Source organism: Zophobas morio, unplaced genomic scaffold (genome assembly GCF_036711695.1).
Source record: "Zophobas morio isolate AGI-343-1 ecotype UQ-CSIRO unplaced genomic scaffold, CSIRO_AGI_Zmor_V1 ptg000027l, whole genome shotgun sequence".
Lineage (NCBI taxonomy): Eukaryota > Metazoa > Arthropoda > Insecta > Coleoptera > Tenebrionidae > Zophobas > Zophobas morio.
In genome coordinates, this window is record NW_026972132.1 from 1,504,558 (window position 1) to 1,528,272 (window position 23,715).

General features: G+C 32.2%; 1 protein-coding gene across 1 annotated transcript in view; it reads left to right on the forward strand.

The window, feature by feature from the left end:
* The first annotated feature begins 880 nt into the window (after nucleotides 1-880).
* The window catches only part of LOC135136816 (putative uncharacterized protein DDB_G0281733), a 28,396-nt gene continuing 5,561 nt past the window's right edge, over nucleotides 881-23,715 (forward strand). The window contains exons 1-9 of the mRNA XM_064066236.1: nucleotides 881-953; nucleotides 2,438-2,746; nucleotides 2,881-3,033; nucleotides 3,097-3,324; nucleotides 3,528-3,908; nucleotides 5,895-6,488; nucleotides 14,721-14,799; nucleotides 14,851-14,953; nucleotides 22,645-22,800. Coding sequence (XP_063922306.1) covers nucleotides 881-953; nucleotides 2,438-2,746; nucleotides 2,881-3,033; nucleotides 3,097-3,324; nucleotides 3,528-3,908; nucleotides 5,895-6,488; nucleotides 14,721-14,799; nucleotides 14,851-14,953; nucleotides 22,645-22,800 — 2,076 coding nt within the window. The remainder of the gene's footprint in view (nucleotides 954-2,437; nucleotides 2,747-2,880; nucleotides 3,034-3,096; nucleotides 3,325-3,527; nucleotides 3,909-5,894; nucleotides 6,489-14,720; nucleotides 14,800-14,850; nucleotides 14,954-22,644; nucleotides 22,801-23,715) is intronic.

The window sequence follows — 23,715 nt, forward strand, 5'->3', positions numbered from 1 at the left end:
ATTGAGAAAATTTGGAAGAAGAGAAATTTAATTTTTTTTTAAACAAACTTAAAACGAAAAATTGTTAACCGAAAAAGTAAAAAATGGAAAAAATTGATGAATTAAAGAAAATGAAAAAACGAAAAATTGTGACATCAAAACATTGCAAAATTGGAAAATAAAAAATTAAAACTTTGAAAAATCTAAAAATTGTAATAATCTAGAATAAAAACTAAACGGATTCATAAACCATATCTGAAGGAGTATCTTATTTAATAAAACTGAAACAATATTCACTAATAAATTCCTCGATTACAATACTTCCTTGCTTCAGGAACTAAAACCTCGCCATACGTCACTAATCGTCGTTGCTCAGCACCAAAGTGCGGAAATCGCCGCGTTCACACGCAGCCTTGCCCCCTGAATCTCCCACGAGTATTAGTTTTTATAACATTTGAACTTTCCACGTTTTCCAGATAATCTCGCAACGTGAAGATCTCCTATCTGGCTTGCGCGGAAAATGCGTCCTTATGTCGTCGCGCATAGCGCGCGCGCCCACAAAAACGCTTTCATTCATGAAAAAATCCCAAATAAAAAAACCTCTGAAAATATGAGACGTGATAGTGTCCGCAATAAATACGAGCGGATTTGCATAAACAAGTACGATGACAAATGATATTATGTTATGTGAGATGGAAAACGGCTGAAGGTGGGCGTGTAACGACTACGAAACTTGTCCGCTTACGCTTAATTATTGTCAACTTTAATTAATTGTAATGCGGCCGTTTGTTATGTGCATTCGTACTGACGCGATTTTCACCACATTAAACGTTTAATAATAATTACGTTGCTTTTGCGAGGAGGCGGAACCGATGTTATCTGCATGGAATTATCATGCGTGATGGTGACGACTCGCGAGCATTTTTCTGCTCGAGGGCCCGGGCTGGGTGGGTTTGGAGGATCTATTAAGTCGGGTTTGTGGGCATAGGTTTATGGAGAAGAGCTGAATGGCGAAATTTCCAAAACGAAATGTTCGAAAATTTTTAGACAATTTTTTTTGCAAAAAATTAAGATTTAGAATGAAAACAAAAACGCAAAAATCGTAAAAAAGTTAGTTAAACTGTAGCAAAAAAAATATTATGTGTGGTTTCAGCGTGTTTTCCTTGATAAAATTTTCCTATGACGTCATCAGTCTTTAAGTAGGGATAAAAATATAATTATTTTCTAACGAATTTGAAAGAATCTCAAAAACACATCCTACTTTATTTTTTAAAAATTGTCAAAAAATCTCTGGTACTCATTATGTTTAATTTTTCAAACAGTTTGGAAGGATGTCCAATACTCCTTCTGTTTTATTTTTTAAAAAGTTTAAAAAAATCTGAAGAGTTTTTGGTGCTTTATTTTTAAAAGAACCTGAAAGAATTTAAGACTCTTGGTGTTTTTTTTTTTAAGAATTTGGAACAATTTCCCTTGGTGTTTCTTATTCTTGGAGCAATTTGAAATAATCTGTGCCATTTAAATATTCTCGAGTGCGAATTTTTTAATAACGTGAAAGAACAACTTGGGGATTCCCGGTGTTTTATTTTCCAAAGCATTTTAAATAATCTTGAGAACCCTTCTGGTCTATTTTTTAAAGAGTCGGGGATCTCTTTCATTTAATTTTTGAATTAATCCGGAATTTCAATTTTTAAATCATTCAATTTTAGATTTTTCCGAGTTTTTCGATTTTTCAATTTTTCATTTCTTCAGTTTTTGTACGACTTTTCAATGTTTCTTTTTTTTTTGTTTTGTTTGATTCCTCAATTTTTATTTTTTTCAATTGTTCGAATTGCGATTTTCCAACTTCATTTTTTGTTTCTTCGATTTTACGATACGCGACTCCATGAATTTTCATTTTTAAATTTAGATTTTTTAATTTTTCGTGTTTTCAATTTTAGATTAATTCAGTTTCTCGATTTTTCAATTTTGCGAGTTTCCAGTTTTTCGATTTTCCAGCGTTTGGATGTTTCAGTTTTAATATTTTGCGATTTTTTGAATGATATTTGCGATTTTTCGCTTTTCCAATTTTTCATTTCTTAATTTATCTGTTTGAAATTTTTCGTTTCGTTTTTTCAAAGTTTTGTTTTAAGAAATTTTCCTTTTTTTCAATGTGAAATTTTTCAATTTTTCATTTGTCAATTTTTGATTTGCATTTTTTGCAATTTTGAAGATGCTATAATTTTCAATTTTACAATTTTTCGGTTTTCCAATTTCTTGGTTCGATTCGTTTTTTCTTCTTTCCAATTTTTAAATTCGTTGATTTTTCGATTTTTAAGTTTCCCGATCTTTAGTTGTTCAATCTTTCGTTTTTTCAGTGCTTCGATTGTCAATTTTTCGACTTTTTCATGTTTTTCCGATTTTGTTGTTTTTCTATTTTTAAGTTTTCGACTTTTCAATTTTTCGATTTTTCAACTTTCAGAAGGTTCAGAAGGTTCGAAGGATTCAGAAGATTCTGAAGATGCTGAAGATTCTGAAGATTCTGAAGAATTAGAAGGATCCAAGAATACCAAAAATTCCGAAGGTTTCGAAGTTTCCAAATATACCAAATATTTCAAAGATTACAATGAATTCAAAACTTCCAAACGTTCCAAAGGTTCCAAAGATTTCAAAGATTCTAAAGATGGTAAAAACTTCGAAGATTTCGAAGGTTCTGAAGATTCGGAAGATTCAGAATTTTCAGAAGAATTAGAAGGATCCAAAAATGCCAAAAATTCCGAAGGTTTCGAAGGTTCTAAAGATTTTGAAGATTCTGAAGATTCTGGAGATTCTGAAGATTCTGAAGATGCTAAAAATTTTGAAGATTCTGAAGATTCCGAAGATTCCGAAGATTTCAACAATTACAAAGATTTCAAAGATTTTAAGATGTCAAAGATTTCAAAGATTTCAAAGATTCCAATGATGCCAAAAATTCCGAGGATTCCGGAAATTGCGTAGATTTCGAAGATTCCGAAGATTCAGAAGTTTCAGAAGAATTAGAAGGATCCAAGGACGCCAAAAATTCCGAAGGTCTCGAAGGTTTTGAAGATTTCGAAGATTCCAAAGATTTCAAAGATTCCATGGATTCCAAAGATTCCTAAGATTTCAAGGTTTCCAAAGATTCCAAGGATGCCAAAAATTCCGAAGGTTTCGAAGATTTCAAGGTTTCCAAAGATATCAAGGATGCCAAAAATTCCAAAGGTTTCGAAGGTTCTGAAGAGTTCGAAGATTCGAAATATTCCAAATATTCCACATATTTCAAAGATTACAAAGAATTCAAAAGTTCCAAACGTTCCAAAGGTTCCAAAGATTTCAAAGATTCTAAAGATGGTAAAAATTTCGAAGATCTCGAAGGTTCAGAAGATTCAGAATTTTCAGAAGAATTAGAAGGATCCAAGGATGCCAAAAATTCTTAAGGTTTCGAAGGTTCTAAAGATTCTGAAGATTCTGGAGATCCTGAAGATTCTGAAGAATCTGAAGATTACGAAGATTCCGAAGATTTCAACAATCACAAAGATTTCAAAGATTTTAAGATGTCAAAGATTTCAAAGATTTCAAAGATTCCAAGGATGCCAAAAATTCCGAAGATTCCGGAAATTGCGTAGATTTCGAAGATTCTGAAGATTCAGAAGTTTCAGAAGAATTAGAAGGATCCAAGGATGCCAAAAACTCCGAAGGTTTAGAAGGTTCTAAAGATTCCGAAAATTCCAAAGATTTCAAAGATTCCATGGATTCCAAAGATTCCGAAGACTTCAAGGTTTCCAAACATTCCAAGGATGCCAAAAATTCCGAAGGTTTCAAAGGTTCTGAAGAGTTCGAAGATTCGAAATATTCCAATTATACCAAATATTTCAACGATTACAAAGAATTCAAAAGTTCCAAACGTTCCAAAGATTTCAAAGATTCTAAGGATGGTAAAAATTTCGAAGATTTCGAAGGTTCTGAAGATTCAGAATATTCAGAATTTTCAGAAGAATTAGAAGGATCCAAAAATGCCAAAAAAATCCGAAGGTATCGAAGGTTCTAAGGATTCCGAAGGTTCCGGAGATTTTCACGATCCCAAAGATTCCAAAGATTTCAAAGATTCCAAAGATTCCGAATATTCCAAAGATTCTAAAAATTCCTAAGATTCCAAGGATGCCAACAATTCCGAAGATTCTGAAGATTTCGAAAATTCCAAATATTTCAAATATTCCAAAGAATTCTTAGGTTCCAAAGCTTCCAACGATTCCAAGGATTCTAAAGATTCTAAATGTTCTAAATATTCCAAATATTCCACGAATGCCAAAAATTCAAAGGATGTCAAAAACTCCGAAGGGTTTGAAGGTTCTGCAGATTCCGAAAGTTTCAAAGATTACAAAAATTCCAAAGAATTCAAAGGTTCCAAACGTCCTAAACGTTTCAAACGTGGCAAAGGTTCCAAAAATTTCAAAGATGGCAAGGATGCCAAAAATTCCGAAAGTTCCGAAGGTTCTGAAAATTCCAAAGATTCCAAAGGTCCCAAAGTTTCCAAAGGTTTTAAAAGCTCCAAAGTCACCAAGGATTCTAAAGATTCTAAATGTTCTAAATATTGCAAATATTCTAAGAATTCCAAAAATCCTAAGGATGTCAAAAATTGCGAAGGGTTCGAAGGTTCTGAAAATTTCGAAGATTTCAAATATTCCAAATATTGCAAAGATTCCAAAGATTTCAAGGATGCCAAAAATTCCGAAGGCTCTGAAGATTCCGAAAGTTTCAAAGATTCCAAAAGTTCCAAAGATTCCAAAGAATTCAAAGGTCCAAACGTCCTAAACGTTTCAAACGTGGCAAAGATTCCAAAGATTTCAAAGATCCCAAGGATTCCAAAGATTCCAAAGGTTCCAAAGTTTCTGAAGATTCCGAAGGTTTCAAAGATTTAAAAAATTTCAAATATGCCAAGGATGCCAAAAATTCCGAAAGTTTCTGAAGTTCTGAAGATTTCGAAGACTCCAAATATTCCAAAGATTCCAAATAATTCAAAGGTTCCAAACATTCCAAACGTTCCCAACGTGGCAAAGATTTCAAATTGTCCAAGGATGCCAAAGATACCAAATGTTTCGAAGGTTCAGAAAATTCCAAAGATTCGAAAGATCCCAAAATTTCCAAAGGTTTTAAAGGTTCCAAAGTTTCCAAATGTTCTAGAAGTTCCAAAGGTTCAAAAGATTCAAAAGATTCTCAAGACGCGAAAGACTCCAAAAATTCGAAAATCTCGAAAGAGTCCAAATAATTCAAAAAGTCAACACACCTCAAAACCCAAAGATCACAAGGACCCCAAAGATTGCAAAGATTCCAAATATTCAAAAAATTACAAAGAATTCAAAGATTTGAAACGTTCCAAAGGTTCCAAAGATTTCAATGATCCTAAGGATGGTAAAATTTTCGAAGATTTCGAGGTTCTGAAGATTCAGAAGATTCCGAAGTTTCTGAAAATTTCAACGATCCCAAAAATTCCAAAGATTCCAAGGAGTTCAGGGATTCCAAAGATTCCAAATATTCCAAAGATTCTAAAAATTCCAAAGATTCCAAAGATGCCAACAATTCCGAAGATTCTGAAGATTTCGAAAATTCCTAATATTTCAAATATTCCAAAGAATTCATAGGTTCCAAACGTCCAAAACTTTCAATGATTCAAAGGAATCTAAAGATTCTAAATGTTCTAAATATTCCAAATATTCCAAGAATGCCAAAAATTCAAAGGATGTCAAAAACTGCAAAGGTTTCGTTCCAAACGTGGCAAAGATTCCAAATATTGCAAAGATTCCAAAGAATTCAAGGATGCCAAAAATTCCGAAAGTTCTGAAAATTCCGAAAGTTTCAAGGATTCCAAAGATTCCAAAGAATTCAAAGGTCCAAATATCCTAAACGTTTCAAACGTGGCAAAGGTTCCAAAGATTTCAAAGATTCCAACGATTCCAAAGATTCCAAAAGTTCCAAAGTTTCTGAAGATTCCGAAGGTTTCAAAGATTCAAAGGAATTCCAAGGTTCCAAACATTCCAAACGTTCCAAATGTGGCAAAGATTTCAAAGAGTCCAAGGATGGCAAAGATACCAAAAGTTCCGAAGGTTCTGAAAATTCCAAAGATTCCAAAGGTCCCAAAGTTTCCAAACGTTTTAAAGGTTCCAAAGTTTCCAAGGATTCTAAAGATTCTAAATGTTCTAAATATGCCAAATATTCCAAGAATGCCAAAAATTCTCAGGATGTCAAAAACTGCGAAAGGTTCGAAAGTTCTGAAGATTTCCAAGATTTCAAATATTCCAAATATTACAAAGATTCCAAAGAATTCAAGGATGCCAAAAATTCCGAAGGTCCTGAAGATTCCGAAAGTTTCAAAGATTCCAAAAATTTCAAAGATTCCAAAGAATTCAAAGGTTCCAAACGTCCTGAACGTTTCAAACGTGGCAAAGGTTCCAAAAATTTCAAAGATTCTAAGGATTCCAAAGATTCCAAAAGTTCCAAAGTTCCTGAAGATTCCGAAGGTTTCAAAGATTCAAAAAATTTCAAATGTCAAGGATGCCAAAAATTCGGAAAGTTTCGAAAGTTCTAAAGATTTCGAAGACTCCAAATATTCCAAAGATTCCAAAGAATTCAAAGGTTCCAAACATTCCAAACGTTCCAAACGTGGCAAAGATTTCAAAGATTCCAAGGATTCCAAGGATGCCAAAGATACCAAAAGTTCCGAAGTTTCTGAAAATTTCAAAGATTCCAAAGGTCCCTAAGTTTCCAAAGGTTTTAAAGGTCAAAAGATTCTAAAGACGCGAAAGATTCCAAAAATTCGAAAATCTCGAAAGAGTCCACACACCTCAAAACCCAAAGATCACAAGGACCCCAAAGATTCCAAAGACTCTAAAGGTTTAGAAGGATTCTAGTTAATCAAAAAATTCTAAAAATTACAAAAATCGCATAATCGCTTAAGATGTTACAGATTTTAAAGATTCAAACACTCTACCGATTATGAAGAAATGAAAAATCCAAAAAATCTTAAATATCCTAAAAACGCTTCCTTTAAATTTTAAAAGTTTTAGAGATTCTAAAGATTTCAGAATTTCGAAAAATTCCAAAGGTTTATGTCGCTCCAAACATTCCAAATATTTCAAAGGTTACAGGGGCTCGAAAAGTTCTAGAAACTCAAAGAATTTAAAGATTTTAAAACGTTTTAAAAATCATAAAAATCAGGTATAAAATGGCAGCACATTTTGACAAACTCTAAAGACAGAAGAATAAATGTCTCTAGTTTTTCTTTTAAATGTGTAGCTAATAAATAATAATAACCATAATTTTTAAAATTCTTCACTTTTTAATTTTACGATTATAGAATTTTTCCATTTTTCAATTATTGGATTTTTAAAGTTTTTCATTTATTCGATTTTTCTATTTTTAATTTTTCAATTTCTTCATATTTTATTTTTCCACTTGATGTAACATTTTCTCGAGATTTCAGTTTTGACGATTTTATAATTTTTTGATTTTACAATTTTTGGATTTTCCACATTTTTCGATTTATCAACTTTTTGAACCAAAAAATGGGAAAATAGCAAAACTGTAAAATTGAAAAATAAAAAACGAAAAAAAAATACTGACAAAAAATTAATAAACTTAAAAAACGCAAAATAGAAAACACGAAATACGAATTATAAAATAGAAAAACTGCAAAATTGAAACATTTAAAAATTGAAAAACTAAGGAATTGAGAAACCAAAGATTGAAAATTTAAAAAATTGAATAATCGAAAAATTATAAAAACGAAGAAACAATGAAAAAATAATAAAAATGAACAAACGAAAAATTGTGACATAAAATCGAGAAAATGTAAATTAAAAAATCCGGAAAATGAAAAATTTTTGGTTTTTCCAATTTTTCGATTCGACTCAATTTTTTTTTTCATTCCATTTCCATTAATTAATGTTTTCGATTTGTGCCGTGAACACATAACGCGACATTTATTACAAATTACAACCAATAAATTTTAATTATTTGCTTTATTCAAATTGTTCCAAAAATGACCGAATTCGTTCCAACCGCCGCCGACTATAATTATCTAGTTTGAACAACCACGTCAAAACCATCAAAACGTCAAAATATGCCCCTATACCTGAAGACAGCCTTTTATCTCCCTGACGAATCTTTTACCCAAAGTGTCAAAGAAAATAGGTAAAAAATGAAAATTTCGTCAGCTCGGCCGCCCCTGTCAGCCGGCGATAAATTTATAGCAGGGCCTCTCTCCCCGGCAGCCGGCACCGCTCAATTAATTAGCCCCTTTGGCCGGTCCGATGTAGAACACGAATTCCAAAAATAAAGACAAAATGCCCACGATGTAAAACTATGTATAAATTACCGAAAATATGTAGCACGGTCCCTCTATATAACATCATTTATCTTCCGAGACGACCGTGGCGCCGTCTGGTATTGTTTTAAACCGCTGGTCCGCCTTCTGTCCTATTACCATAACTTCCTCCGCTGCCTACCTCTGCCCAAAAAAATAAATACATAATACGGTCTAGGTGGGCCATCCCCGGAAAAATATGCGCATCGAATGCCGATTTACGGCGAGGGGGAAAATCGTGGTGGTCGCAGCCGCGACGAATCGATACGGCTTTCCGCGGAAAAGTGGACTTTAATGGGGTTTTAAGTGGCCGATGAATTCTTTAACGCGCTGTTTTCTAGGCTCGGAGAGGTGAAGATGATTATAGTGTTTAAGGGAATTGGTCTAACTCGGGGCCATAGACACGGTAATTGCTTAGTTCCGATATTTTCGATGATAAATCAAATTTTTTCGGCTGGGTTCGAGGGCTTGGGAACGTGTCAGTCAACGGGATTATTAATACGAAAACGGGCTCGAAATAAGGAGTGAGCTGGGTGGCGAGCAATGTCCTCGGTGATGACTATGGATAAAATTTTAGAAAATAAAATAGTATTGGATTTCGAATTAACAAACGAGTCCTAAGATCTCCGTTTTGATATGATTCATAGGCGCTGATTAACATCCAAACAGTTATTGATGAATGATACTGATGTCAGTATTTTCATGTGGTCTATGAATCCGTCTTCAGTATTCCTAGACATCCAGATTTTTAATTTTCATTTTTCGTTTTCTCATTTCCTTTATTTTTTCAATATTTCTTTCGATTTTATAATTTTTCGTTTATTCAATTTCTCAAATTTTCAATCTTCCTCGGTTTTCCAAATTTTAAAATTTTTCAATTTTCCAATTTTTGGATTTTTCAGTTACCCGTTTTTCCGATTTTTTAATTTTCAATATTTCAATTTTAAAATACATATGTATTTCTTTTTTTCGATTTTGCACTTTTTAAATTTCTCAATTTTTAATCCTCCGAGTTTTCAATATTTCAAGTTCTTGATTTCCAATTCTTAGATTTTTCAAAGTTTACATTTTATACTTTTCCGTTTTTTCGCTTTTTATTTTTAAATTTTACAATTTTGCAATTTTATGACAAAAGTTTTAAAATCCACTAGTTTTTCAAAAATCAAACACCTCAAGATTCTTTCATGTTCTTTCAAAAATAGAAAAAGGACCCCTAAGATCCTTTCAGTCACCTTTATGTAATAAAACACTAATAGTCCCCCAGGTTCTATCAATTTTTTTCAAAAGTAACATCAACAATCGCTGAGATTCTTTCAAATTGTTTTAAAAATAAAACACCAAGAGTTTTCGCAATTTTTTTTGGATTCTTTTAAAAATAAAGCACAAAAGGTTCCCAAGATTCTTTTAATCACTTTTAAATAATAAAACACTAATGGCCTTCGGATTATTTCAAACTCTTTTAAAAATAAAACACCAAGCCCCCCCAAGAATTTTTCATATTCTTCTAAAAATTGAAAACTCGAGGCTTTCGAGGTGCTTAAATATTATTAAAAAAATAAACAAAACACCAGGAGTCACTGAGTCAAATTGTTTTAAAAATAAAACACCAAGGGTTTTCGATTTTTTTTTTGTATTTCTTTTTTAATAGAGCACAAAAGGCTCCCGAGATTCTTTTAATTACTTTTAAATAATAAAACACTGATGGTCCCCAAGATTATTTAGAAATCTTTTCAAAATAAAACACCAAGCCCCCCCCCAAGAATTTTTCATATTCTTCTAAAAATTAAAAACTCGAGGCTTTCGAGGTGCTTAAATATTATTAAAAAAATAAACAAAACACCAGGAGTCACTGAGTAAAATTGCTTTAAAAATAAAACACCAAGGGTTTTCGATTTTCTTTTGTATTTTTTTTTAAATAGAGCACAAGAGGTTCCCGAGATTCTTTTAATTACTTTTAAATAATAAAACACTGATGGCCCCCAAGATTATTTAGAAATCTTTTCAAAATAAAACACCAAGCCCCCCAAGAATTTTTCATATTCTTCTAAAAATTAAAAACTCGAGGCTTTCGAGGTGCTTAGATATTATTAAAAAAATAAACTAAACACCAGGAGTCACTGAGTCAAATTGTTTTAAAAATAAAACACCAAGGGTTTTCGATTTTTTCGTGTGTTTTTTTTTTTAATAGAGCACAAGAGTCTCCCGAGATTCTTTTAATTACTTTTAAATAATAAAACACTGATGGCTCCCGAGATTATTTAGAAATCTTTTCAAAATAAAACACCAAGCCCCCCCAAGAATTTTTCATATTCTTCTAAAAATTAAAAACTCGAAGCTTCCGAGGTGCTTAAATATTATTAAAAAAATAAACAAAACACCAGGAGTCACTGAGTCAAATTGTTTTAAAAATAAAACACCAAGGGTTTTCGATTTTTTCGTATTCTTTTAAAAATAGAGTACAAAAGGCTTCCCGAGATTCTTTTAATTACTTTTAAATAATAAAACACTAATGACCCCCGAGATTATTCCAAAATCTTTTAAAAATTAAACACTAAGAGTCCTCAAGATTCTTTCAGTCACTTTTAAATAATAGAGAACTAATGGTCCCCTAGATTCTATCAATTTTTTTTCAAAAATAACACATCAGAAGTCGCTGAGATGTTTTCAAATTCTATTTAAAATAAAGCACAGAAGGTCCGCGAAATTTTTTCAAATTCTTTTAAAAATAAAACACCAAAGGCCCCCAAGATTCTCTTAATCTCTTTCAAAAATAAAACACTTGGAGTTTCTGGAATTCTTTAAAATTCTTTCAAAAATAAAACACCAAAAGTCGCTGAGAATATTCAATATCTTTTTAAACATTAAATGCTAGAGACCCTCGAGATTCTTTTATACTCTCTTAAAAATGAAAACAAGGAACCCCGAGATTCTTCCAGATTCTTTAAAAATTAAAACACGAGGAGTTGTTGAGATTCTTTCAAATTCTTAAAAAAATAACACACCAAGAATTCTCGAGATTTTTTAATTATCTTATAAACGAAAATATGAAAGGCCCCGAAGATTCATTACAATTCTTTGAAAACTAAGACACCAGTTAACCCCGAGTCCTTTCAGATTCTTTCAAAAAAAAAAAAACGCAAACAGCTCTCGAGATTTCTTCCAACACTTTGAAAAATAAAACATTAAGTGCCCACGAGAACCTTCAAGATTCTTTTAAAAATTAAAGACTAGGGACCTTCGAGATTCTTTCATATTTTCTTAAAAATTAAAAACAAAGACCCCCGAGGTTCTTTCAAATTCTTTCAAAAATAAAACACCAAGCACCCTCAAGATTCGCTCAGTCTCTTTCAAAAATAAAACACTTGGAGTTTCTGGGATTGTTTAAAATTCTTTTAAAAATAAAACACCAAAAGTCGCTGAGAATCTTCAATATCTTTTTAAACATTAAATGCTAGAGACCCTTGAGATTCTTTTATATTCTCTTAAAAATGAAAACAAGGAACCGCGAGATTCTTCCAGATTCTTTAAAAAATAAAACACGAGGAGTTGTTGAGATTCTTTCAAATTTTTAAAAAAATAACACACCAAGAATTCTCGAGAATTTTTAATTATCTTATAAACGAAAATATGAAAGGCCCCGAAGATTCATTACAATTCTTTGAAAACTAAGACACCAGTTAACCCCGAGTTCTTTCAGATTCTTTCAAAAATAAAACACAAAGAAACCTCGAGATTTCTTCCAACACTTTGAAAAATAAAACACTAAGGGCCCACGCGAACCTTCAATATTCTTTTAAAAATTAAAGACTAGGGACCTTCGAGATTCTTTCATATTTTCTTAAAAATTAAAAACAAAGACCCCCGAGGTTCTTTCAAATTCTTTCAAAAATAAAACACCAAGCACCCTCAAGATTCGCTCAGTCTCTTTCAAAAATAAAACACTTGGAGTTTCTGGAATTCTTTAAAATTCTTTCAAAAATAAAACACCAAAGGTCGCTGAGAATATTCAATATCTTTTTAAACATTAAATGCTAGAGACCCTCGAGATTCTTTTATACTCTCTTAAAAATGAAAACAAGGGAACCGCGAGATTTTTCCAGATTCTTTAAAAAATAAAACACGAGGAGTTGTTGAGATTCTTTCAAATTCTTAAAAAAGTAACACACCAAGAATTGTCGAGATTTTTTAATTATCTTATAAACGAAAATATGAAAGGCCCCAAGGATTCATTACAATTCTTTGAAAACTAAGACACCAGTTAACCCCGAGTTGTTTCAGATTCTTTCAAAAAAAAAACGCAAAGAACTCTCGAGATTTCTTCCAACACTTTGAAAAATAAAACATTAAGTGCCAACGAGAACCTTCAAGATTCTTTTAAAAATTAAAGACTAGGGACCTTCGAGATTCTTTCATATTTTCTTAAAAATTAAAAACAAAGACCCCCGAGGTTCTTTCAAATTCTTTCAAAAATAAAACACCAAGCACCCTCAAGATTCGCCCAGTCTCTTTCAAAAATAAAACACTTGGAGTTTCTGGAATTCTTTAAAATTCTTTCAAAAATAAAACGCCAAAGGTCGCCGAGAATCTTCAATATCTTTTTAAACATTAAATGCTAGAGACCCTCGAGATTCTTTTATACTCTCTTAAAAATGAAAACAAGGGAACCGCGAGATTTTTCCAGATTCTTTAAAAAATAAAACACGAGGAGTTGTTGAGATTCTTTCAAATTTTTAAAAAAGTAACACACCAAGAATTGTCGAGATTTTTTAATTATCTTATAAACGAAAATATGAAAGGCCCCAAGGATTCATTACAATTCTTTGAAAACTAAGACACCAGTTAACCCCGAGTTCTTTCAGATTCTTTCAAAAAAAAAAACGCAAAGAGCTCTCGAGATTTCTTTCAACACTTTGAAAAATAAAACATTAAGTGCCCACGAGAACCTTCAAGATTCTTTTAAAAATTAAAGACTAGGGACCTTCGAGATTCTTTCATATTTTCTTAAAAATTAAAAACAAAGACCCCCGAGGTTCTTTCAAATTCTTTCAAAAATAAAACACCAAGCACCCTCAAGATTCGCCCAGTCTCTTTCAAAAATAAAACACTTGGAGTTTCTGGAATTCTTTAAAATTCTTTCAAAAATAAAACGCCAAAGGTCGCCGAGAATCTTCAATATCTTTTTAAACATTAAATGCTAGAGACCCTCGAGATTCTTTTATACTCTCTTAAAAATGAAAACAAGGGAACCGCGAGATTTTTCCAGATTCTTTAAAAAATAAAACACGAGGAGTTGTTGAGATTCTTTCAAATTTTTAAAAAAGTAACACACCAAGAATTGTCGAGATTTTTTAATTATCTTATAAACGAAAATATGAAAGGCCCCAAGGATTCATTACAATTCTTTGAAAACTAAGACACCAGTTAACCCCGAGTTCTTTCAGATTCTTTCAAAAAAAAAAACGCAAAGAGCTCTCGAGATTTCTTTCAACACTTTGAAAAATAAAACATTAAGTGCCCACGAGAACCTTCAAGATTCTTTTAAAAATTAAAGACTAGGGACCTTCGAGATTCTTTCATATTTTCTTAAAAATTAAAAACAAAGACCCCCGAGGTACTTTCAAATTCTTTCAAAAATAAAACACCCAGCACCCTCAAGATTCGCTCAGTCTCTTTAAAAAATAAAACACTTGGAATTTTTGGAATTCTTTAAAATTCTTTTAAAAATAAAACACCAAAGGTCGCCGAGAATCTTCAATATCTTTTTAAACATTAAAACACCCAGGGCCCTCGAAATTCTGTCAAACCGTTTCAAGAATAAAACATCCCGGGTTACTGAAATTCTTTCATAATCAATCTTTTAAAAATAAAATACCAAAGGCTCCCGAGAATGTCCAATATTCTTTTAAAATTAAACACTAGGATCCTTCGACATTAATTCAAACTTTTTTAAATAATAAAACACTAATAAACCCCGAGATTCTTTCAGATTCTTGCATTAAAAAAAAAACACTATAAGAGCATTTACGATTACTTCCAAAACTTCGAAAAGTGAAACAAAAATGACCTTCAGGTTCTTCCAAATTCTTTTACAGATAAAACACTAAGGCCCCCCCCCAAAAGCTTGCAATATTCTTTGAAAAATGAAAAATTCAATTCTGTTACATTATTAAATTATCATTTCGTTCGGAATTTTCCAAAACCGCAACAAAGTTCAAAAATCGCCTCGATTTCGCTTAGAAACTCTCGTTTTACGTAACGTCCGAGCAGCAGTACCTTTCACATGGCCCGAGTGAGCAAATCCCTAGTAAAATCAGACATTAGTGAAATTATTTGAAAGGCCATTACGGCCACATCACGATCAGACCATAACAATCTGATAATTTCCGAGTGCGCACCGAAGAGACCAGCAACGGAAGAAACGTTGGTAATCCAGCGTTAGCTCGCCTCGGGATATTTGGTATAATAAGGTTGGTACTACGTCACGCTAAGTGATGATTTCGCTAACAAGGTGCTCACAGATATCCGAGGAGGCCGAACCCCCCCGTCATAATCACAGGTTACATCCTGACCATATTTCATACTGGGAGGTCTGCTTGCGACCACTATTCGCGCAAATATTTCGTGCTTTATTTAAGCGATCGCTTTTTTTATCACAGCACAATGGGCCACGATTTTTTGTGGTGGGTCGGTGGCAAAAAATGGGACAGTTTTTAGGTGAAGTCGAGCCACTTTGTGCGGATTTTATTGCTGTTGGTGGTGGTCGTCGTTTTTTAAATTAGTTCGGAGGCTATGTCTATATCTAGATGTGGAGGCTTAATTAACTGAAAATATTTCTCTTTTGGGACGTTATTTTAAAATTTTAACTTCATTTTCTTGAAATTGTGGAAATACAGTGCCTGCTGATTTATTCGCATTTTAATTACCTTAGTACCACCTACCTAAACTGGTACTACTTAAACATAAACTTATACTAAGAAAAAATAAAATTCGCAGACTCATTTTTTTACAGAAGTAACAATTTAAAATTAAATAAACTTGTCTTTGGTCGTTGCATTTCAACTAGAGCAAGCTTTCAAAAATTTTAACAAAGACAAATCTCTAAAAATCCATGGCTGTTTGAAATAGAGTTTTTTATAAAGTTTTAATTTATCGCACCCTATAACTTTAAATTTATGGATTTTTGAACAACTCGTCAACTTTTTCGCATATATTAAAAATCACCCTGTATATCGGTTTCCATCATTTATCGTCAACATTTTTTTTTACAAAATTTTCCGAGGTCCTTTGTATCTTGTTCTACTTAAAAAAAAAAAATAACTGATCTCCAACGAGCCCCATGTTTTGTTTTTAAAAGAATTTGAAACCACTTTGAAGACTTGTGGTGATTTTGTTCTTGAAAAAAACTGAATAAATCTCGAGGACTCTTGAGGGTTCCCGATATTTTATTTTTTTAAAAATCTGAAAGAATTTCGGGGGGTCCGTGATGTTTTTTTATTTTTAAGGCAGTATAAAAGAATTTCTAGTGTTTCATTTTTAAAACAATCTTGAAATTTCTTGAAAGCCCTTGGTGTTTTATTTTTAAAAGAATCTGAAAGAATTTCAGAAGCTCCTAGTGTTTTATTATGCTGCTGGTGTTCTATTTTTCAAAGAGTTTGAAAGAATATTGGCAACTTTTGGTGTTTTATCTTTAAAACAATTTGAAAGGATCTCGGAGGCCGTTAGTGTTTTATTAATTTTATTATTTAACAGTGATTGAAAGAACCTTGGTGGATCCTTGGTGTTTTATTTTTAAAAGAATCTGAAAGAATCTCGGAGATCCGTTGTTTTTCATTTTTAAAGGATTATGAAAAATCTCGAGGGCTTCTAGTGTTTAATTTTTAAAACGATTTTGAAATTTCTGGAGATCCCTTGGTGTTTTATTTCTGAAAAGAACCTTTATGGATCCTTGGTGTTTTATTTTTAAAAGAATTTGTAAGAATCTCGGAGGGCATTAGTGTATTATTATTTAACAGTGATTGAAAGAACCTTGTTGGATCCCTGATGTTTTATTTAAAAAAAAATTGAAAGAAGTTCACCGACTCCTGGTATCTTATTTTTGAAAGAATGGGAAAGACTTTCGGAGATCCTTTGTTTTTTATTTTTAAGGGGATATGAAACAAACTCTAGTGCATCTAGTGTTTAATTTTTAAAACAATCTTCAAATTTCTGAAGAGCCCTTGGTGTTTTATTTTTAATAGAATCTGGAAGAATTTCGGACGCTCCTAGTGTTTTATTATGCTGCTAGTGTTTTATTTTTCAAAGAGTTTGAGAGAATCTCGGGGACCTTTGATGATATGTTTTTAAAACAATTTGAAAGAATCTCGGAGGCCGTTGGTGTTTTATTAATTTTATTATTTAACAGTGATTGAAAAAACCTTGGTGGATCCTTGGAGTTTTATTTTTTAAAAAATCTGATAGAATCTCGGAGATCCGTTGTTTTTATTTTTGAGGGATTATGAAACATCTCGAGGGCTTCTAGTATTTAATTTTTAAAACGATTTTGAAATTTCTGGGGATCCCTTGGTGTTTTATTTCTAAAAAGAACCTTTATGAGTCCTTGGTGTTTTATTTTTAAAAGAATTTGTAAGAATCTCGGAGGACATTAGTGTATTATTATTTAACAGTGATTGAAAGAACCTTGTTGGATCCCTGATGTTTTATTTAAAAAAAAATTTGAAAGAATTTCAGCGACTCCTGGTATTTTATTTTTGAAAGAATCGGAAAGAATTTCGGAGATCTTTTGTTTTTTATTTTTAAGGGGATATGAAAGAATCTCTAGGACATCTAGTGTTTAATTTTTTAAAAATCTTGAAATTTCTGAAGAACCCTTGGAGTTTTAATTTTAAAAGAATCTGAAAGAATTTCGGAAGCTCCTAGTGTTTTATTATGCTGCTAGTGTTTTATTTTTCAAAGAGTTTGAAAGAATCTCGGGGACCTTTGATAGTTTGTTTTTAAAACAATTTGAAAGAATCTCGGAGATCCGTTTGAGGGATTATGAAAAATCTCGAGAGCTTCTAGTGTTTAATTTTTAAAACGATTTTGAAATTTCTGGAGATCCCTTGGTGTTTTATTTTTAAAAGAATTTGTAAGAATCTCAAAGGGCATTAGTGTATTATTATTTAACAGTGATTGAAAGAACCTTGTTGGATCCCTGATGTTTTATTTAAAAAAAAATTGAAAGGAGTTCACCGACTCCTGGTATCTTATTTTTGAAAGAATGGGAAAGACTTTCGGAGATCCTTTGTTTTTTATTTTTAAGGGGATATGAAACAAACTCTAGTGCATCTAGTGTTTAATTTTTAAAACAATCTTCAAATTTCTGGAGAGCCCTTGGTGTTTTATTTTTAATAGAATCTGAAAGAATTTCGGAAACTCCTGGTGTTTTATTATGCTGCTGGTGTTTTATTTTTCAAAGAGTTTGAAAGAATGTCGGGGACCTTTGATGGTTTGTTTTTAAAACAATTTGAAAAGATCTCGGAGGCCGTTAGTGTTTTATTAATTTTATTATTTAACAGTGATTGAAAGAACCTTGGTGGATCCTTGGTGTTTTATTTTTAAAAGAATCTGAAAGAATCTCGGAGATCCGTTGTTTTTTTAATTTTAAGGGATTATGAAAAATCTCGAGGGCTTCTAGTGTTTAATTTTTAAAACGATTTTGAAATTTCTGGAGATCCCTTGGTGTTTTATTTTTAATAGAATCTGAAAGAATTTCGGAAACTCCTGCTGTTTTATTATGCTGCTGGTGTTTTATTTTTCAAAGAGTTTGAAAGAATGTCGGGGACCTTTGATGGTTTGTTTTTAAAACAATTTGAAAAGATCTCGGAGGCCGTTAGTGTTTTATTAATTTTATTATTTAACAGTGATTGAAAGAACCTTGGTGGATCCTTGGTGTTTTATTTTTAAAAGAATCTGAAAGAATCTCGGAGATCCGTTGTTTTTTTAATTTTAAGGGGTTATGAAAAATCTCGAGGGCTTCTAGTGTTTAATTTTTAAAACGATTTTGAAATTTCTGGAGATCCCTTGGTGTTTTATTTCTGAAAAGAACCTTTATGGATCCTTGGTGTTTTATTTTTAAAAGAATTTGTAAGAATCTCGGAGGGCATTAGTGTATTATTATTTAACAGTGATTGAAAGAACCTTGTTGGATCCCTGATGTTTTATTTAAAAAAAAATTGAAAGAAGTTCACCGACTCCTGGTATCTTATTTTTGAAAGAATGGGAAAGACTTTCGGAGATCCTTTGTTTTTTATTTTTAAGGGGATATGAAACAAACTCTAGTGCATCTAGTGTTTAATTTTTAAAACAATCTTCAAATTTCTGGAGAGCCCTTGGTGTTTTCTTTTTAATAGAATCTGAAAGAATTTCGGAAACTCCTGGTGTTTTATTATGCTACTGGTGTTTTATTTTTCAAAGAGTTTGAAAGAATGTCGGGGACCTTTGATGGTTTGTTTTTAAAACAATTTGAAAAGATCTCGGAGGCCGTTAGTGTTTTATTAATTTTATTATTTAACAGTGATTGAAAGAACCTTGGTGGATCCTTGGTGTTTTATTTTTAAAAAAATCTGAAAGAATCTTGGAGATCCGTTGTTTTTTATTTTTGAGGGATTATGAAAAATCTCGAGGGCTTCTAGTATCTAATTTTTAAAACGATTTTGAAATTTCTGGAGATTCCTTGGTGTTTTATTTCTAAAAAGAACCTTTATGGATCTTTGGTGTTTTATTTTTAAAAGAATTTGTAACAATCTGGGAGGGCATTAGTGTATTATTATTTAACAGTGATTGAAAGAACCTTGGTGGATCCCTCATGTCTTATTTAAAAAAAAAATGGAAAGAATTTCAGCGACTCCTGGTATTTTATTTTCGAAAGAATCGAAAAGAATTTCGGAGATCTTTTGTTTTTTATTTTTAAGGGGATATGAAAGAAACTCTAGTGCATCTAGTGTTTAATTTTTAAAACAATCTTCAAATTTCTGGAGAGCCCTTGGTGTTTTATTTTTAATAGAATCTGAAAGAATTTCGGAAACTCCTAGTGTTTTATTATGCTACTGGTGTTTTATTTTTCAAAGAGTTTGAAAGAATCTCGGAAATCTTTGATGGTTTGTTTTTAAAACAATTTGAAAGGATCTCGGAGGCCGTTAGTGTTTTATTAATTTTATTATTTAACAGTGATTGAAAGAACCTTGGTGGATCCTTGGTGTTTTATTTTTAAAAGAATCTGAAAGAATCTCTGAGATCCGTTGTTTTTTATTTTTGAGGGATTATGAAAAATCTCGAGGGATTCTAGTGTTTAGTTTTTAAAACGATTTTGAAATTTCTGGAGATCCTTTGGTGTTTTATTTCTGAAAAGAACCTTTATGGATCCTTGGTGTTTTATTTTTAAAAGAATTTGTAAGAATCTCGGAGGGCATTAGTGTATTATTATTTAACAGTGATTGAAAGAACCTTGGTGGATCCCTGGTGTTTTATTAAAAAAAAAAATTGAAAGAATTTCAGCGACTTCTGGTATTTTATTTTTGAAAGAATCGGAAAGAATTTCGGAGATTTTTTGTTTTTTATTTTTAAGGGGATATGAAAGAATCTCTAGGGCAGTGTTTAATTTTTAAAACAATCTTCAAATTTCTGGAGATCCCTTGGTGTTTTATTTTGAATAGAATCTGAAAGAATTTCGGAAACTCCTAGTGTTTTATTATACTACTGGTGTTTTATTTTTCAAAGAATTTGAAAGAATCTCGGCAACTCTTGGTGTTTTATTATTTAATAGTGACTGAAAGAACTTTGGAGGGTCCTTGGATTTTTATTTTTAAAAAAATTTGAAAGAATCTCAGCAACTCCTGATGTTTTATTTTTAAAAGAATCTGAAAAAATTTCATTAGCTTCTAGTGTTTTATTTTTAAAAGAATTTGAAAGAATCTCGGGGGACATTAATGTTTTATTATTTAATAGTAATTGAAAGAATCTCGGAGATCCTTCGTTTTTATTTTTAAGGGTATATGAAAAAATCACGAGGGCATCTAGTATCTAATTTCTAAAACAATCTTGAAATTTCTGGAGAGCTCTTGGTGTTTTATGTTTAAAAGAATCTGAAAGAATTTCAACAGCTCCTAGTGTTTTATTATACTACTGGTGTTTTAATTTTTAAAGAGTTTGAAAGAATCTCAGGAATCCTTGTTGTTTTATTTCTAAATGAATTTGAAATAATCTCGGGTGCCGTTATTGTTTTATATTTAACAGTGATTGAAAGAACCTTTATGGAACCTTAGTGTTTTATGTTTAAAAGAATTGAAAAGAATGTCAGCCACTTCTGGTGATTTATTTTTGAAAGAATTTGAAAAAATCCTTTTTTTTATTTTTAAAGGAATATGAAAAAATCTCGACCGTATCTACTGTTTAATTTTTAAAACAATCTTGAAATTTCTAAAGAGCCTTTGGTGTTTTATTTTTAAAAGTGTCTGAAAGAATTTCAGAAGCTCATAGTGTTTTATTATGCTGCTGGTGTTTTATTTTTAAAAGAATTTGAAAGAATCTCGGGGGTCATTAGTGTTTTATTATTTACCAGTGACTGAAAGAACCTCGGTGGATCCTTGGTGTTTTATTTTTAAACGAATTTCCGCAACTCCTGGTGCTTTATTTTTGAAATAATCTGAAAGAATCTTGAAAACTCCAAGAGTTTAATTTTTAAAAGAATGTTGAATTTTTTCGAGGGCCCTTGGTGTTTTATTTTCAAAAGAATTTTAAAGAATCTAAAGGCCCTTTTTGTTTTATTTCTCAAAGTGTTGGAAATAATCTTGAGGGCTTTGAGTGTTTTATTATTTTTGAAAGAATCTGAAAGAACTCAGAGACAACTAGAATCTTATTTGTCAAAGAGTTTGAAAGAATCCCAAGAACCCTTTGTGATTTGTTTTTAACAGATAATAAAGAATCTCTGAATTCCTTGGTGTTTTATACTTAAAACAATTTGAAAGAATTTCAACGACTCCTGATGTTTTATTTTCGAAACAGTCTGAAAGAACCTAGATAACCATTAGTGTTTTATTATTTAAAAATGATTGGAAGAATATCAAGCTTCTAGTGTTTAATTTTAAATCCTTGGTGTTTCATTTTAAAATAAATATGAAAAAATCTAGGTGGACTACTGGTGTTTTATTTAGGAAAGAATACGAAAAATCTCGGAAACTCTTGGCGTTTTATTGAAATAATAATAATAATAATATTAAAAAAGAATTTCGGAAGTCATTAGTGTTTTAGTTTTTAAAAGTGGTTGAAAGAATCTTTCGATTGGCAATAGTTGTAAATATTTTGCTATAACTTGTTGAAAATTACTTAATAATCACCAACGAAAACTGAAAAACATCAAGGTGCTAATACGCATCCCTGAGGTATAAACAACAAAAACAAGTTAATTTTGTTTGATTTTAAAACACCTCTGTCAAACGCTCTATAGTTACTAAAATCCCCAAGACTCTCTCAATCCGGTCCTGCCAAGAATTTTCCCACCGCCGCCGCCGCTTCCGTCCGCGTTTATTAATCGCTCCAATTGTCTCGCCGCCTAATATTCGCCATCTTGGACGAAAAGGGGGCGCCAATTACGCGGATAAATTGCGCTCCCAATCAAGCAGTCGCTTTGCATACATATTACGCATTAACCTCATCAATGATGATGTCTTGAAACAACGCGGCCACCTTTGACCCCGAAACGGGGTCCACGGAGCGACGCGGTGGGTCCATCGGTACCCTCTAATAGACGACAATTGCGACTGTGGCCGAAGCCGCCAATCGCCACGATTACATCATTTTAATTGGATGAGTTTAGAAAAAAAATCCGAGAAAAACGCAAGAAAGCAGTTTTGATGCTCGACAATGTCACTGACGAAAAGCGAAAATAGCAGCGGTCCCAGCACACCCCTACAACCATGACAACTGTAACAATTTTTTTTTCGACGACCGGAACACCACCTCAGGAATTTTCCAGCGCCAATTAAAGCGTGTAATTACACATGCTTCGATTAAATTAAATGGCCATCCCTCCGCCGTCCGTCCAGCCGCCTTCGATCCCATCCTTCCAGTCACCGTAGAATCTCAAAATCTTGGCGCCACCATACAGATGTTTAACATTCCATCGTCCGACCATCGTGCATGTGAACAAGAGTCGGCACAGACGAAAATCAATTAACGAACCGAAAAGAAAAAAAGAGCCGTGAATAAGCAAATCACCTGCTTCATACCTCATTGGTCGACCGCCGATCATTTATCGTCGACGTTTCAACACTTGTCAGAGGTTTCTGCGGAAAGCGATTACGCGCCGGATTAAAAGCGCTAACGAGTCGACGCTGCCCGAAAACGATCAGGGAACGATGACCGGATTGGCATTCGCCGATCAAAAATCGCGAGGTGGATGGGCGAATCGACGTGGCGTCGGAAACACAAGCGACGTAAACTATGGTAAATGAAACCTGTATTTTTTTGTGACACTATTTGAATATTAAAAATAAAAATGTAAGAATAAAATGTCTTTTTTTTCAACAGAACCGGTTATGGGTGCGGTACGAACAGTCTAGATATTAAATGGTGCACTGTTTAATTATGGAAACAGCGTAATAAGTACCCACCTACCAAGAAGATTAACAATAATTCTTCACATTTATTTTTAAAATATAAAAAAAAATATTGGCCAGAAATGTATAAGCCAAAAATAATAATAACCCCTTGAAACGAATGAACAATTTCTTCAAAAATATGAATGCATTAATAAAACGCAACGTTTTGCCTGTATTTCTAAGCACACGTATGTCAGTTTCGACACGTGCAGTATACTACGAATAAAAATCATAAGATTTGGATGTCAAAGAAAAATCGTTACAGATTTTCTTTAATTATATTTTGAAATGAAAGAATCTCGGGTGTTTTCTGTTTTGTTTTGAAGTAGTTTTAAAAAATCTCGGAGACATTTTGCGTCTGGTTTTTGAAGTAGTTTTAAAGAATCCCTTATCTTCTCTTTGAACTAATTTGAAAAAATCCCGAAGATCCTTCTGTGTATTTTTTTTTAAGTAATATATTAGAATCTCGGGGATCAATTGTGTCTTGTTTTTGAAGTAGTTTGAAAGAACCTTGTTTTTAAAGTAATTTGAAAGAATCTCGGAGTCCCCCCGAGCTCTATTTTTGAAGTGGTTTAAAAGAATCTCGAGTATTTCTTGTGTTTTGTTTTTGAAGTGGTTTGAAAAGATCTCGAAGACCTCCTGTAGGTCTAGTTTTTGAAGCAATTTGAAAGAATCTCGGGTTTTTTTTGTTTTGTTTTGGAGTAGTTTTAAATAATCTCGGCGACATTTTGCGTCTGGTTTTTGAAGTAA